At 42.1% G+C, this 13,824-nt stretch overlaps 1 protein-coding gene across 1 annotated transcript in view; it reads right to left on the bottom strand.

Annotated features, from left to right (window-relative positions):
- Positions 1–13,824, bottom strand: part of LOC306961013 (uncharacterized protein) — an 85,488-nt gene that overhangs the window by 47,489 nt on the left and 24,175 nt on the right. The window contains exons 2-5 of the mRNA XM_079553622.1: positions 11,755–11,922; positions 10,153–10,244; positions 6,910–7,031; positions 3,952–4,114 (exon numbers count right to left, since the gene is read on the bottom strand). Of these exons, the coding sequence (XP_079409748.1) occupies positions 3,952–4,114; positions 6,910–7,031; positions 10,153–10,244; positions 11,755–11,922 (545 nt within the window). The remainder of the gene's footprint in view (positions 1–3,951; positions 4,115–6,909; positions 7,032–10,152; positions 10,245–11,754; positions 11,923–13,824) is intronic.

The raw sequence follows: 13,824 nt of genomic DNA, 5'->3' as shown, positions 1-13,824 counted from the left end.
GGGAAAACATTTATAAAGCGGGTGGCGGTAATTTAGCTCATCGTAAGATAAAGTCTGATTTAACAGCTCCCTTTGTTCTGTTGGTCAGCAGAGATTAGGATCAAACGTTATGGGCACAATCGGCAATGTTTGCTGTGAGCAGCTAGCAACATCTGTTGATTAGCATTAGCCAAAAGCAGGGGTGTCCTAGTAAAGGGTACTGTTTACCCCAGGGCAGGAAGGGGCCTCAAAAACCTGTTCAAAGCTTTAAAAACTCACAGACAAAGTGTGGAATGGGCCCATTGGGATGGTTTATGCCTAGGGCCCACAATTTTGAGCCACACCCCTGGTCAAAACAAATGCTAATCTAGGGCTGCACAAAATATCGCCAGTTTATTGTTAGCGCAATGCTAGATGACGTCAAATCTGCGAGAAGCCACAATATCTCGCTCAGACGCAGATGAACAGATAGTAACTAATGTTGCTAATTTCTTTTGGAATTCAACTGAACATGCCAAAATTGAAATGGTTTTGTAAAGAGTTGCAACAATACCGTTAATGCAACACTCAAGATTGTTATCGTTATTCCCTCTTTTAATACAACCCAAGCCAAAATGGTACCAAAACGGCAAAAATATCTAAGACAGTTATAGTGTTAAAATGCTTTTATGTAAAATAAATAAATAAACACATCTTTGCAGTTTGGATGACACAATCTTAAGATCATCATTACTTTGAAAGGAAATGCTACTGTGTGGTATAATGTATGGCAGCCATCAAGTTTCAAAATTCAATGATGGAAATGTCCTGTCATCATACAGGTCAGAAAGAAACCAGAAAGACCTGGTGAAGATGCTGAGCCTGGTCAGAGTTTGTCATTATCCAGAGTGAAGGAAGTCCTGTACCGACATGGGCTGAGAGGGAACTCTGCCAGGAAGAAGCTCTGACTCCAAAAGAAACATGAAAAAGCCAGTATGGAGTTTGCAAATTAAAAAAGGATAAGACTTAAATGTTTGGAGACATATCCTGTGGTCTGACAAAAAAATATAAAAATAAATTTAGCCATAATGACCATCGTCCGTTGGGAGGAAAACGCCTGAGAACACCGTCCCAACTGTGAAATACGGGGGGGCAGCATCATGCTGTGGGGTTGTTTTGCAGCGGGAGGGACTGGTGCACTTCACTAAATAGATGACATCATGAAGAAAGGACATTATGTGGAAATATTGGAGCAACATCTCAAGACCTCAGGCAGGAAGTTAAAGCTTGGGCGCAGATGGGTACTCCGGTATCCCCTACCAATAAAAACATGTACAATAGATTCCCCTCTGGGGCCAGGACTCCCCTGAAAAAGAGATTCTTAATCTCAGTGGGACTAGCCTGGGTAAATAAAGGTCAATAAAAATAGCAATAACCCAAAGCAAACTGCCAAACTGGTTACAAAGTGGCTTAAAGCAGTACTAAGTAACTCTTCCCCTAAGAGGCCATAAGCGCAACTGCAGGTGTAGTAGCAAGTTACGATTTTTTAACTTATTAATTGTTTTGGAGAGTAAATACTACGCTGACAGGAAAGGCGAAGGGAGAGAGGGTTACTGTGCATCCAATTATACAATGGAAATATTTTTTTTCACTCAAACCTGGCTGTAAATACTGTTTAAAGTGACGTTAGCCCGTAGTTAGCTTTGCCCGTTAGCATGTTAGCTTCTTCTTCGTGATTCCATTAGTGTGTATTGCTTTCTCCGCACCGGTGGCAGTCAAGTTGCAAACATGGTTTTCTGGTCAGACACACCAGGGAGAGATGAAAGACCCTCCAATCATCCCATAAACACTTGGGACTACGAAAAGGATTTATTAAGGTAAACACGTTACTTAGTACTGCTTTAAGGAAAACAAAGTCAAGATTTTGAAATGGTCATCACAAAGTCCTGATCTCAATCAAGTTGAAAATGTATGAGCAGAGCTGAAAAGGCATGTGCACACAAGATGGCCGACAAATGTGTCTCAGTTACACCAGTTCTGCCAACTATTGAGAGAAGCTTGTGGAAGGAAATCCAAAACATTTGACCCAAGTTATACAGTTTAAAGGCAATGCTACCAAATAATAATGAAATGTAAAACTTTTGGTTTTGTAAAAAGTAATATAAAAATTGTATTTCTTCTGGTATTTAGCAAATTCAGCAAGCAGACAATGACAAAAAATGCAAATGTGTCTTTTCATAAGGTGTATGTGAACATATGGTTCCTGCTGTAATTTGTAATTGTGCTGCCTCAATCTCAAAAAGGTTCTCCTGGCGAAATAAAGGTGTGTGAAAAACAAAGTGAAAAACAAATAAATCAGGACCTTAATTTTGGCACAAAACATTGAAAGACTTTTTAATCAACCGTGGTAACTCTGAAGTCTCACGCCAGGGTTAAAGTGGGAAATATCCATTGGGATATTTGTACGGACGCACAGGCATCTGTTCCACACTGACTTGTGCTTATAACAGCGGGCTACAGGAGGTCAGAGTAAGCAGCCACAGTTACCTCACCGCCCTGAGGCTGGACACACACACACACACACACACACACACACATACACACACACACAAACACACACACACACACGCTTGTAGCTGGAGAAGTCTGTGAAGAGTCGGCTTCCTATGTGCTCTACGTCTTTATGATGTGATGCTAAGTGGTACTAATCCTGTATTAAAGAACGCATGGGAAGTACACCTCAAGTAACTGCAGTACAATACACACATGTCACCACTGGGGGGCAATGAAGTTAGATCAGACATCTAAATCCTTTAATTGACACTGAGTAAATCAAGCAGGGCAGGCAGCAGCAACAACATACAGTAAATCATGGCTTGCCTTTAGTTTGTATTTTGTCCAAATGAGCAGTGGTGAATTTAAGACAAGACGCGGCAGGTGAATAGGAAAAAGGATTCTATTTAGAGGCATCACTTTGAAACTTTTGCTGATATAAATATGAGAATAAAATATATATGGCAAGTAATTAAATGTAAAGAAGTAAGTTAGTAAGTAAAGAAATGGCCAAGTAAAGAAATGGCCCAAATTGCCAATTTTTCTAACCTGGCAAGAGCCAGATTGACATTCCAGAGCCAAAAGCATTTTGTTGATAGATTAGTATAAAATATTTTTTTTCAGAGGGGAATTTGAATCTGGTTTAGTTTTTTTTAAATAAGCATGTTAAACGTGAGAAATTCACCTTGTTTTGGGGTTCTAAGCTCAATAAATCAGGCAGAAATTAGATGAAAATCGTATCTCAGTCAGTATCAGGTCATTTCTTTGAAACGTCGTGTTGTTTAGTCGTATTAGCTTAGTTTTCTCCATTCATTCCCAGGGTTCAGTGTTAGCGTTCACTGTATCACTGTCCCACGCTCAATAAATATTGGGCTTGTTGTATTAAAAAGTACAGAAATACTGTTTTAAAGAAGGAAACAAATGTTAAATTTCATCTGAATAGAAGTGAATGATTTGAAGTGTTCTATGTGTTCCATGAAATCGATCAAACAAATGGCGCTACAGTCTGCACTGCACGGTGTTTCCATTTGATCACATGAAGGGCCAGGCACAAGATGGCCGCCAAAATTGCCATTCATTCCAACCATGGCCATCTGTCTCTACCATCTGTGTCACTGTCGGCCCATTTAAAGTTTTGTAACGTCTGCGCATGTGTGTGTATATCTCTGCCTCTTTGGCCAGTGGAAGAAAGGAAATGACCATATTTGTATTACAGCGTCATCTCAGTCGCCTTTCCTGCTACACGTGTATACCAAACATGCTAATATTTGAAAATGAATGAGTGTGGGAAAGACGAGGGAGCGTCACTATGTTGGAGTGATTTCCTGGAAAGCTCTGAAACGCTACTCAACAAAACGTCACAAAATAAACATTGTTAAGGGTGAGTTTGGTCTTTTTCTTTTTTACTCTGACATTAAAACCAAGCATTGCCAGTCTCACCTCGAAGACAGCCTCGTCCAGCAGCCGCGTCCCGAACACGCTGACCCCGTCGGTGCTCACGTGGGGGTCCGCTCCTCGCAGCAGCTGCACCGTCTCCACTTTGACACAGTCCAGATACAGGGTCACGGACTGGCCCTGCACGCTGTAGGCCACGCGGTGCCACCTGACGGGACACAAGCACAGGGCCGGGTAGATAGAAAAAGGCAAACGGGGCTGAAGGAGAAAGGTGATAGCGAGCCATGTGTAAAAAGTGGATTCATAAGATGTATTTCATTTGTAGGGCAAGAAAATGGAGATGTACCAGACCCAGATGATGCAAATATGCACATTGTTGATGAATTCAAAGGTGGTGGTGAGTGTGCTGAACAAGCCAAACCTTTGTCTGTGAAGAGGGCGAAATGGGGACGACTCGCAGTGGGCGCCGGAAAATGTCCTGTATTTTCAAATTCAAAGCTTGACAGGTATGTCTAGACGTGGGTAATATATTGTGTAAAAGATATTATCGAAAATTGCTTTTTGGAATATATGCTAACTTACAATAGGGAGTTTATGCCAAGAAATGTGGGAAAAAGAATGGTAAATAATGGGGGTGCACTTATCTTGTACACTGCGTTCCAAATTATTATGCAAATAGTATTTCAGTGTCAAAAGGGTAAACACACACGGGTTTGTGCAGATAAAGGCCGGTTTCTGCCAGACAAATATATCAGATGACTAGAACAGCTGCTACAAAGCGGTAAACAGGTATTTGAAGCTGCTGATGCCTCTGGAGTCTCCCGAACAATCAAGGTGTAGGACCCTCCAGAGGCTGCAGTTGTGCATAGACCTTCTATCCGGCCTCCCCTAAACTGTTCATTGAAGCTCATGAACAGAAATGGCTGCAGTGGCTCAGAAATACATGAAGACTCATTTTCAAACAGTCTTGTTCACTGATGAGGCCGTGTAACCCTGGATGGTCAGATGGATGGAGTAGTGGATGGTTGGTGAATGGCCACCATGTCCCAACAAGGCTGTGACATCAGCAACCACATTTAAATGATCCTCTACCAGTTAAAGACTTGAAAATTATGCTGATTTCAGTTGACAGTTTAGAAAATCAGAGAAAAATGTTGTTTGCATAATAATTTGGAACGCAGTCTAAATTAAGCTATGTACATTAAAGGGGGGGTATTATGCAAAAATGACTTTTTCAAGCTTTACATCATGTTATTAAGTCATTCCCTCATTAAAACCATGCCTGAAGTGTTGCCTGGGCACATTCACGTATTTTCGAGTAATCTGTAGAAACTCTGATGGCGGCCATTTTAGGGATAAAACGCCTGATTCCTTCAGGAAACGCCCTCGACCTCCAGGATACGCCTCCGACCTTTCGTCACCAGCCGAGTAACCAACCACTGCTCCTCAGCAGAACCCCCTCCCCGCAGTGTCTAGCCCTAAGATGTAAACAGAGTCATCATGGAGGATTAGCTTCATGTGTTGTGAACCGGAGCCACAGCAGACTTTTACAAAAACACACATCAGTGTTTCTGTTACCGAAACACCCAGGATTAAAACCGGTGACAAGAACACTTATTTCAGTGTCTGGTTCTGCGCTGGGCCTTGATGATGCACAGAGCCTCCGGAGAAAGCTAATGCTAAGCTAAACCTCGAGTCATCACGTGAAAACGAGAAATATGCACAAATAAAGTCAATAAAACCACCACACACATAAAGAACCGTTTAACAATGATCACACACGGAGCCTGGCTTGTTGATTTGGAAGTTTATTGCTCACATTTCATCTACAATGGGTCATAGACGAGTGGCTTTCTCCCGGAGCTAACAAGCTAGCCGCGACAAGCTAACGGGAAAATTCACTGAATACAAGCAGCATATTATGCATTGAAAACGTCACTAAAACAGGCAACTGCTTGAAGCAGCCTTTATGATGATCACACACGGAGCCTGGCTTGTTGATTTCGTAGTTTACTGCTCACATTTCATCTACAGTGAGTCGTGGCCGAGTGGTTTTCTCCCGGAGCTAAGGCACTGTTAGCCGCGACAGGCTAACAACCTTCACCTTCACAACATTCATTGAAAACAGGCAGCATACTGTGCACAAATAACGTCAATAAAGCAGCAACTACTCGAAGCAGCCTTTACGATTATTACACAATGAGCCTGGCTTTACACATTTATGGTTTATTGCAGACTTTTCATCAACAATGAGCTGTAGTCGATTATAACAAGCTAACGGGTAAAACCATTGTCCACCTGCGGAGATAATGTCCGTCTTTTGAATCGTATGGGCTCCTGCAGATCCTGGTGTCGTCCATGGGGGTATAGTTAGAGATCCATAGGGCATGGCAGATGCAAAGAGATAGCCTCCAAACAGCAGTTATTTTTCAGGCAAGAGCCCCTTCCAAGCGTCCGGTGTGGAAGGTTCGTCTCCAAATAATATCCTGTGTGGCCATTGTTCACAAAGTGATAAACAGTAGCTCCTTTCCAACAATAAAAATTAAAATGCACCGATCGTAGTTTCAATACTTGAGACAACGAGCGCAGTGTTGTTGTGATGCCACAGACAGCGTGTGGAGGGGGCGTGTCGGAAAGGGTCAGAGGTTCTTAAAGAGACAGAGGCCTATTTCAAGTCATCCGCTACCGCCATTTTGAAAGAGCAATTTTATACAAGGTAGTTATTCTAATTTACTGCATTGACAGACCAACAGAAGGTTTCGTCATCATTGTAGTGTGCTATAGACTGGTGCTATGTGGCTGAAAAAAGCATAATACCCCCTCTTTAAGATGTTTGTCAGCATATTTTTTTGGAAAGTTTGAAGGAATATTGCTTCATCATCGTTATGGAGATAGTCCCAAAAATATTGAGATGTTGATTTGTGTCAATATCGGCCAGCCCACAGGTGTGCCCAGTAGCCCAGTAGTGCGGGTGTGTGTTTGCGTGCGTGAGGATCTACCCACTTGCCGTCAGCCAGACTGACTCTCCTGAAGATGGGGTACATGTCCGGGGTTGGCTGCCCATTCTGGTCCTCGTACAGAAAGACAGGAGAGCGCGCCAGCTCCACGCCCAGCTGCTGCGTGCCCTGAAACAGCACAACGCTCCGTTAGCGGGTCACGTTCACATGTGCAGTATGCTGATAGTGTTACAACGACAAAGGAGGACGCAGTGTGGAGCATGAGCCTGGCAAAGACTCAACTCAGATACATAGACTTCTAAAACTGACAGATCACCACAGTCACTACCTGGATGTAACCTGTGACCCAATATGTTAGACATTAGACTCCAAAGAAGAGCTCAGGGAGAGACTCACAGAACATAAATATTAGCCTGGCCAGCCATACTATTCTCTGTTTATTCTAAACTTACAGTGCCTCTCGAAAGTATTCATACACCTTGAACTTTTGCACATTTTGTCATGTTTACAAAAGCAAAATGATACATGATTCTGTTATTTTTCAAAAAATAGAAAAGTGAAAAGTGGGGCGTGCATAAGTATTCATACAGCATTTTCTGAGTGCATTAAATTGCCTTTATAACATTCCTAGTGACGGCAGAATGTTCACACCTTGGCCTAATGGTTAAATAGAGGCCACCTGTGTATAATCTACTCTCAGTATAATTTCAGCTGTTCTTTTAGGCCCTCATAGCTGTGGTCGGAGTGTATTGGTCACTAAACAACATCATGAAGGTCAAGGAGCACCAGAGAGGTCAGGGATAAAGTTCTGGAGATGTTTAAAGCAGCGTTAAGTTATACAAAGATTTCCCAAGATTTAAACATCTCCTGGGGCACTGTTCAATCCATTATTCAGAAATGGAAAGAGTATAGCACCACTTCCATGTGGAAGGACGAGCTTTGGTCAGATGAGACAAAAATGTAACTTTTTGGCCCAGATGCAAAACGTTATGTATGGAGCAAACCTAACACTGCTCATCGTCCTGAGTGCACCATCCCCAGGGTCAAATATACGGGGGGGAGCATCATGCTGTGGGGCTGTTTTTCCTCAGCAGGGACTGGGAAGATTGTAAGAATAGTTGGGAAGATGAATGGAGCCAAATACAGGGACATTTTGGAGGAAAACCTGCTGGAGTCAGCAAGAGAACTGAGGCTGAGGCGGAGATTCACCTTCAGCAGGACAATGACCCTAAACACAAAGATAAATCTACAATGGAATGGTTCAATAAAAACATATTAATGTGTTAGAATGGCCCAGTCAAAGTCCTGACCTAAATCCTATTGAAAATCTGTGGGAATAATCTGAAAACTACTGTTCACAAACGCTCTTCTTCTAATGTGACAGAGCTTGAGTTGTTTTGTAAAGAGGAATGGGCTAAAATGTCTGTCTCTACATGTGCAAATTTTGTAGAGTCAAACCCCAAAAGACTTGCTGCTGTTGTTGCAGTAAAAGGGGGTCCCACAAAGTATTCATTCATGCCGTATAATTTACTTATGCACGCCCCACTTTTCGTTTTTCTATTTTTTGAACAATAACAGAATCATGTATCATTTAGCTTTCACTTCACAGTTGTCTGCTACTTGTGTGTAAACGTTCAGTAAAAAAATCAGAATAAAATCTTTATGTTTAGGGTTGTAAACATGACAAAATGTGCAAATGTTCAAGGTGTATGAATACTTTCGAGAGGCACTGTATATATAAATGTAAGGGGGTGGGCTATTTATTTTTTACAAAGGGCCACGTGAGTAACCTGAATTGAGTCAGAGGGCCGCACCAATGATAACTTGAACTAACTTTCTTCCATTGCAGAAAACAGACCTAATGTAAATTGGTGATTTTCACTTTTTTGCAGATTCTTTTAGTTCAGTTCATCAGTCGCATTTTTCCAGTGTGACTGATGATGCTCTGGCTGTAAGCATGCACAGCGCTCTCTGCTGACCATTACCTTTCCCGAGCCAACTTCTTGCCTTCGGAGCGTGTTTTAGGACAGGATGTAGCGCGGATTTGCCAAACTCCACATTAAAAATAACTGAGCGACGAAAATGGATTTGATCACGGTGGCCGCTGTGCCATCGTGTCTGTGCCAGCCTGGTGTGTTCAGTGGGTTGGATTTGTTTGCGTTTTGTTTTTGGTGGTAAGCTGTGTGTGCAGGTTACGGATAATATAACCTAGTCATTGTCCATGGCAATAATGACCGTGTGTGAGTTCTTCTTTCCCTCTGGTCACATGTGTGTGTGTTGGGATAATGTTGCTAGTTGTCATTGTGTTGCTAGTTGCTGTAGAGGTAGGCTCTATGGGAAGTGGATTTATGCAAGAGATATTTATTTATATATTACCTGTTTGCAAACCTTTTTCTTTTTTCTTTGATGGCACATGTTTCTTGCTTTTTGCCTTTTCTCCCCCCTGTGCTTTACAGCTTTACGGGGGGAGCGGGTATGGCTTATCTAAATGAGATGTAAATGAGCCCTATTGTAACTCGAGCAGCAGAGAGAGGTGAGAACTGCCCAAAACTTTAGAGGCCTTTTGGGCTTTTTTGAGTTGTTAAATTCAAATCGCCGCTACGTGTCCAAATATAATCAGATTTCCATGTGTTGCACATTGTTGGAAAGCTTGGAGACAAAACTTTAACAATCTGTGAAAAGCTCAAAATGCCTGTGTCCCTGATTCCTGTGACTGGGCACATATCATTGGCTCTTCTCTCACCTCCTTTTCATTCACACTGCATTGGCTTAGCAGGTTTGTTGTCACCTTGAAATGAAATAAATACAATGAAAAAAATAAAAAAAATATAGAGCTATTCGAGCCCACTAAACCTGACAGGGGACGGTCATCTTCTAAAGACAATTAAGGGCTGGATAACTCATAATGATGTTTGTATATGTGTTCACTGCCATTACTACTGTCATCTCAATCAGTGGTGCAGCAGTTTGTATTCAAAGAGTCATTACATTCTTCAAAAATGTTTGATGTGTGTATATAATCTTCTAGAATGGTGTGCACACCTTTATAATTTTGGGGTAAACCTGGTACTCATCTTATTGAGCACATGATGTAACACATGATCTAATCAGCTGTTACCAGCGCTTGGATATTCACAACTTTTTCCCTGACAAAGACACGCGAGTCGAAACAAGTTGCAGGTGATGTCTTTTTGATTGGGTGTGAGCGTATTTGTGCTTTGTCTCTGCGAGGGATCCTTCCACACACTGAAATGCAACACCACAGTTAGAGCGCATGCATGTTTCTTACCTGAGGGTCATAGAGCGAGAAGAGGAACACCTGCGAGCCCTTCACCGGTCGGACGGTGGTCATTACGGAGAAGTCCACTGGGAAAGCTGAGTCTGGACAGAGGAGAAGAGGAGGAGAGCGTGACCAAGAACGTACTTGAAGCTTTTGTGAAGAAAAGTAGTTTTGTTTTTGTTGCATTTTTTAAAGTGCTTAACGTTAATGACATATCAAGTTGAACAGAGCTCTGACTTGCTCCTGTCCCATTGGTACAGTATGAAAAGGCTCGTTCGAGATGAGCCAGACGGGCACAGTTCTGATCGCAGGGACATGATGGGCAACCTTTATATCTGAACAAAAAAGCTACTTTCAATAAAATATTAAAGTTATCCATTTTCCCTTAAATAGATCTATTGATTGATGATTTTCTGAACTGATTTAGAGGCAATATCCTGCCTCACAAACTTGAACAAAGAGACACATACGAGCGTTTTCTCTGATGATGAATGATGTCGCTGGAGTAAAGGAAACAGAGCAGGAGTTAAATGAGTTTTATTCAGGATAAACTTGATGCTGTGTGACCTGAGGTTCTCTGCATGTCGAGCGACTTTTACGGAAAGTCTAAAGCCCAAGGATCAATGATAAACTTTACCAAAAAGACCAAATGATCCAGAAAAAAAGCCTATATTTTTATTTTATTTGTGGCAAACTCTGAAACTAAATGCATGGCTTTACTTAGTTGAAACATTAGCTTGAATGTTCTTCCATTTTGGGATTTTTTTCCTGTCCTGATGTCCGAGATGACGACGCCAGAATTCAGTGGCTCTGAAAAAGTGGTTAATAACACTTTGATGTCCAACCGTGTGAAAATAATAATGCAGTAGGAACATTTCTGAGCAAGCAGTAACTATCCAATGGAAGCCTGTCATTTGCTAAGCCATCCCAAAGGCTTCTACATTTATTTATTTATTTATTTCTCTTTCTTTCTTCGTTCTTGGTCACCTCCCTGACCAATGCCCTTCTCTCCTGATCGCTCAGTTTGGACGGGCCCAGCTCCAGGAAGAGTCCTGGTGATTCTGAATTTCTTCCATTTACAAAGGATGGAGGTCACTGTGCTCTTCAGGACCTTCCCCAGATCTGTGCCTCGATACAAACCTGTCTCTGAGTCTACACACAGTTCCTTTGACTTCAGGGCGTCTCTGTCAGCTGTGGGACCATATAGAGAGTGTGTGCCAAAGTTCCTTTTGTCCGACAGATGTTGAATCCCTACACCTGGGACACCCTTCTCCAGAGATCACGCCCCCTGCTGTCCTGAGACCACCAGCCAGTCTGATCCACGTGCCAGGACCGTCAGACTGTGATACTTCCGATGCAGAGAGCAGCTCAGACTTGTGAAGATAAGGAATTCCTAAATCCTAAAATCTGACTGAAAGAACATTCAGTGAGACAAGTAGACACATTTTCTCCATTTAGTTCATTTGATAAGGCGCAAAAGTGAAGCATAGTTTGTCACTTTAGCCTCGAGCACCGCCTGCTGTTGTGTTGAGATGTACACAAACTAATGAACCCGAGGAAACAGAAGACAGGGGCGTCTCCTCAAATAGTAAAAGTAAAAGTAGCTCTCACCGGGGAAGAGCTGCTTGGTGGGGGCGCTGAGTTGGATCTTCTTCTGGATCTTGTAGGACAGGTCGCTCACATCTTGGTCCGAGCGGCTGGTGCACAGGCCGGCCTCCAGGGACACGCCCTCCATGTCCTCCGACAGCTCCAGCACCTTCAGCACGTCCACCAGCTGACCTGCAACAACACCACAGGGGGGTCAGAATGACTGAGGTTCAAATCCAACGCTTTTCAAAACCCTTTTGGCAGCACAGTGGAGGGCACAAGGCTATCAGAGTGCGGCTAAACACAAAACACAAACTTTTAAACAAAGGCAAATCGATGGAGGAACGGGAGAGTTTGGAGCTCATGAAGAGGCTGCATTATTTGTATTACAATAAACGTAAAACCTGCTCAGTCAACTTTGTTTTTTAGGTTTCTGCTGATGGATCTGTCTCCATGATTACGTATACATTCCATACAGAAAACCTAACAGAAACCCTAAAAATTGATCCTGGGGCATCATAGAGGCCACAGGTATGGAAAGTAAAGTTAACCACTCATAAGGCCGCTGAGTCACTACAAGGTCAAATACGCACAAATATAAACTTTTTCCACATAAAAAGTTGCATAATGCCTTTACTGCATTTACAGACCAACAGAAGGTTTCGTTATCATTGTAGTGTGCTATAGACTGGTGCTATGTGATTGAAAAAAGCATAAAACCCCCCCAAGAATTGGATGAGTTTGGACCTCGACTAACAATTTCATTTCGTGGGTTTAGTGGGTGGGAATTAATAAGGAGAAGCAGCATTTGATCGTCACGTATGCAGTTAGCAAAGCGGCTAGTCCGAGAAACCGTTACGAATCCATTCGCCTGTTCAATTTATTTTTCCAAAAGCTGTCAAACTTCACTTATCATGAACAATCCAGATGCTTTCAGCTGTTGTCAACCATCGATCACATTTAGGAAAGGTCAAAGCCTAGTTAGATATCGTTAATGAAAGTAGGAAATAAGGATTTGTGTGTAAAAGTTGCCTCTGAGATAAATGCTAAATCATATTCACTTAAGTTTCTGCTTTTTGTGGGGTTGGGGGTTATAACATGTTTAAATGAAGAAAACACAGAAATTATATTAATGCCATAACTCTATACTTTATTATAGGGCCAGGCATCTCCATTTGTATGGGGACAGAAGGCTCAATTCAGGGCAGGGCATAGAAAAACGTTCATTGATGTCAGATTAGCATTTAATCTTTACAACTTGATTAACCATAAATAGATAACGAAATAAGAGTACAGTTAATAGAAAATGTATTTAACCGTTTCTATACCACTAAATTATAAAGATATAGCCAAGCTAACAGATTAGCATGATTGACTGACATTAGGAAATTATTCATATCGAGTATCATGACAGAATTTATGTAAATTTTGAAAGGACTAATTATAGACCCTGTAAGAGCCATGTATGATTTGTTGCTGTTATATAACCCCCTGCCTCTATGTGGCACTGTGTCTCTTTTTCCTCCCTGGGCCTATATAAGGCGTGGTCTTACGTAACCAGGTGCTGCTTAATTGGGGACAATTCTACTTGACCATGTCACATGTGGATGTGGATATTGGTTTTTGAGCCAAATAAATAAGTTTATAGAAGTGGAACACGTGTCTGGGAACCTTTCATTTTAGCAGCCACAGTGTCAGTATGCGTGGTGTATACAGCCATTACAGGTCCCTTCTTCCTAAAGCCCTGAGGAAATTGAAGCAGGCTCTGGAAGTTCCTTGCTCTAATAGACTTTCCATTTAAACACTTTTGTCTTTTTAAGTCAGTACTGACTTACAGTATAAAGACACACATGCGCAACGTCATGCTTATTTTCTATTCTGGTTCCAAAAACCCTGCCAAACAGCTAGCATAAATGAGCGTCAGTTAGCCTACGCCATAGTTATACATAAAGGCTAGATGTCTTAAGGCAGAGTCACTTCCGGCATAACGGGCGGCCATCTTGCCACAGGGAAGCTGGCGAGCTCAAGTAAGTGAGTGATTAGCACAAGCACAAATCCTCATATCTCGCTCAAATCTTCATGGATTTACAAACG

Source organism: Gobius niger (assembly GCF_951799975.1).
Source record: "Gobius niger genome assembly, chromosome: 3".
Classification (NCBI taxonomy): domain Eukaryota; kingdom Metazoa; phylum Chordata; class Actinopteri; order Gobiiformes; family Gobiidae; genus Gobius; species Gobius niger.
Note: the sequence above shows the minus strand (reverse complement) of the source record. Positions and strands in the feature narration are given on the sequence as shown.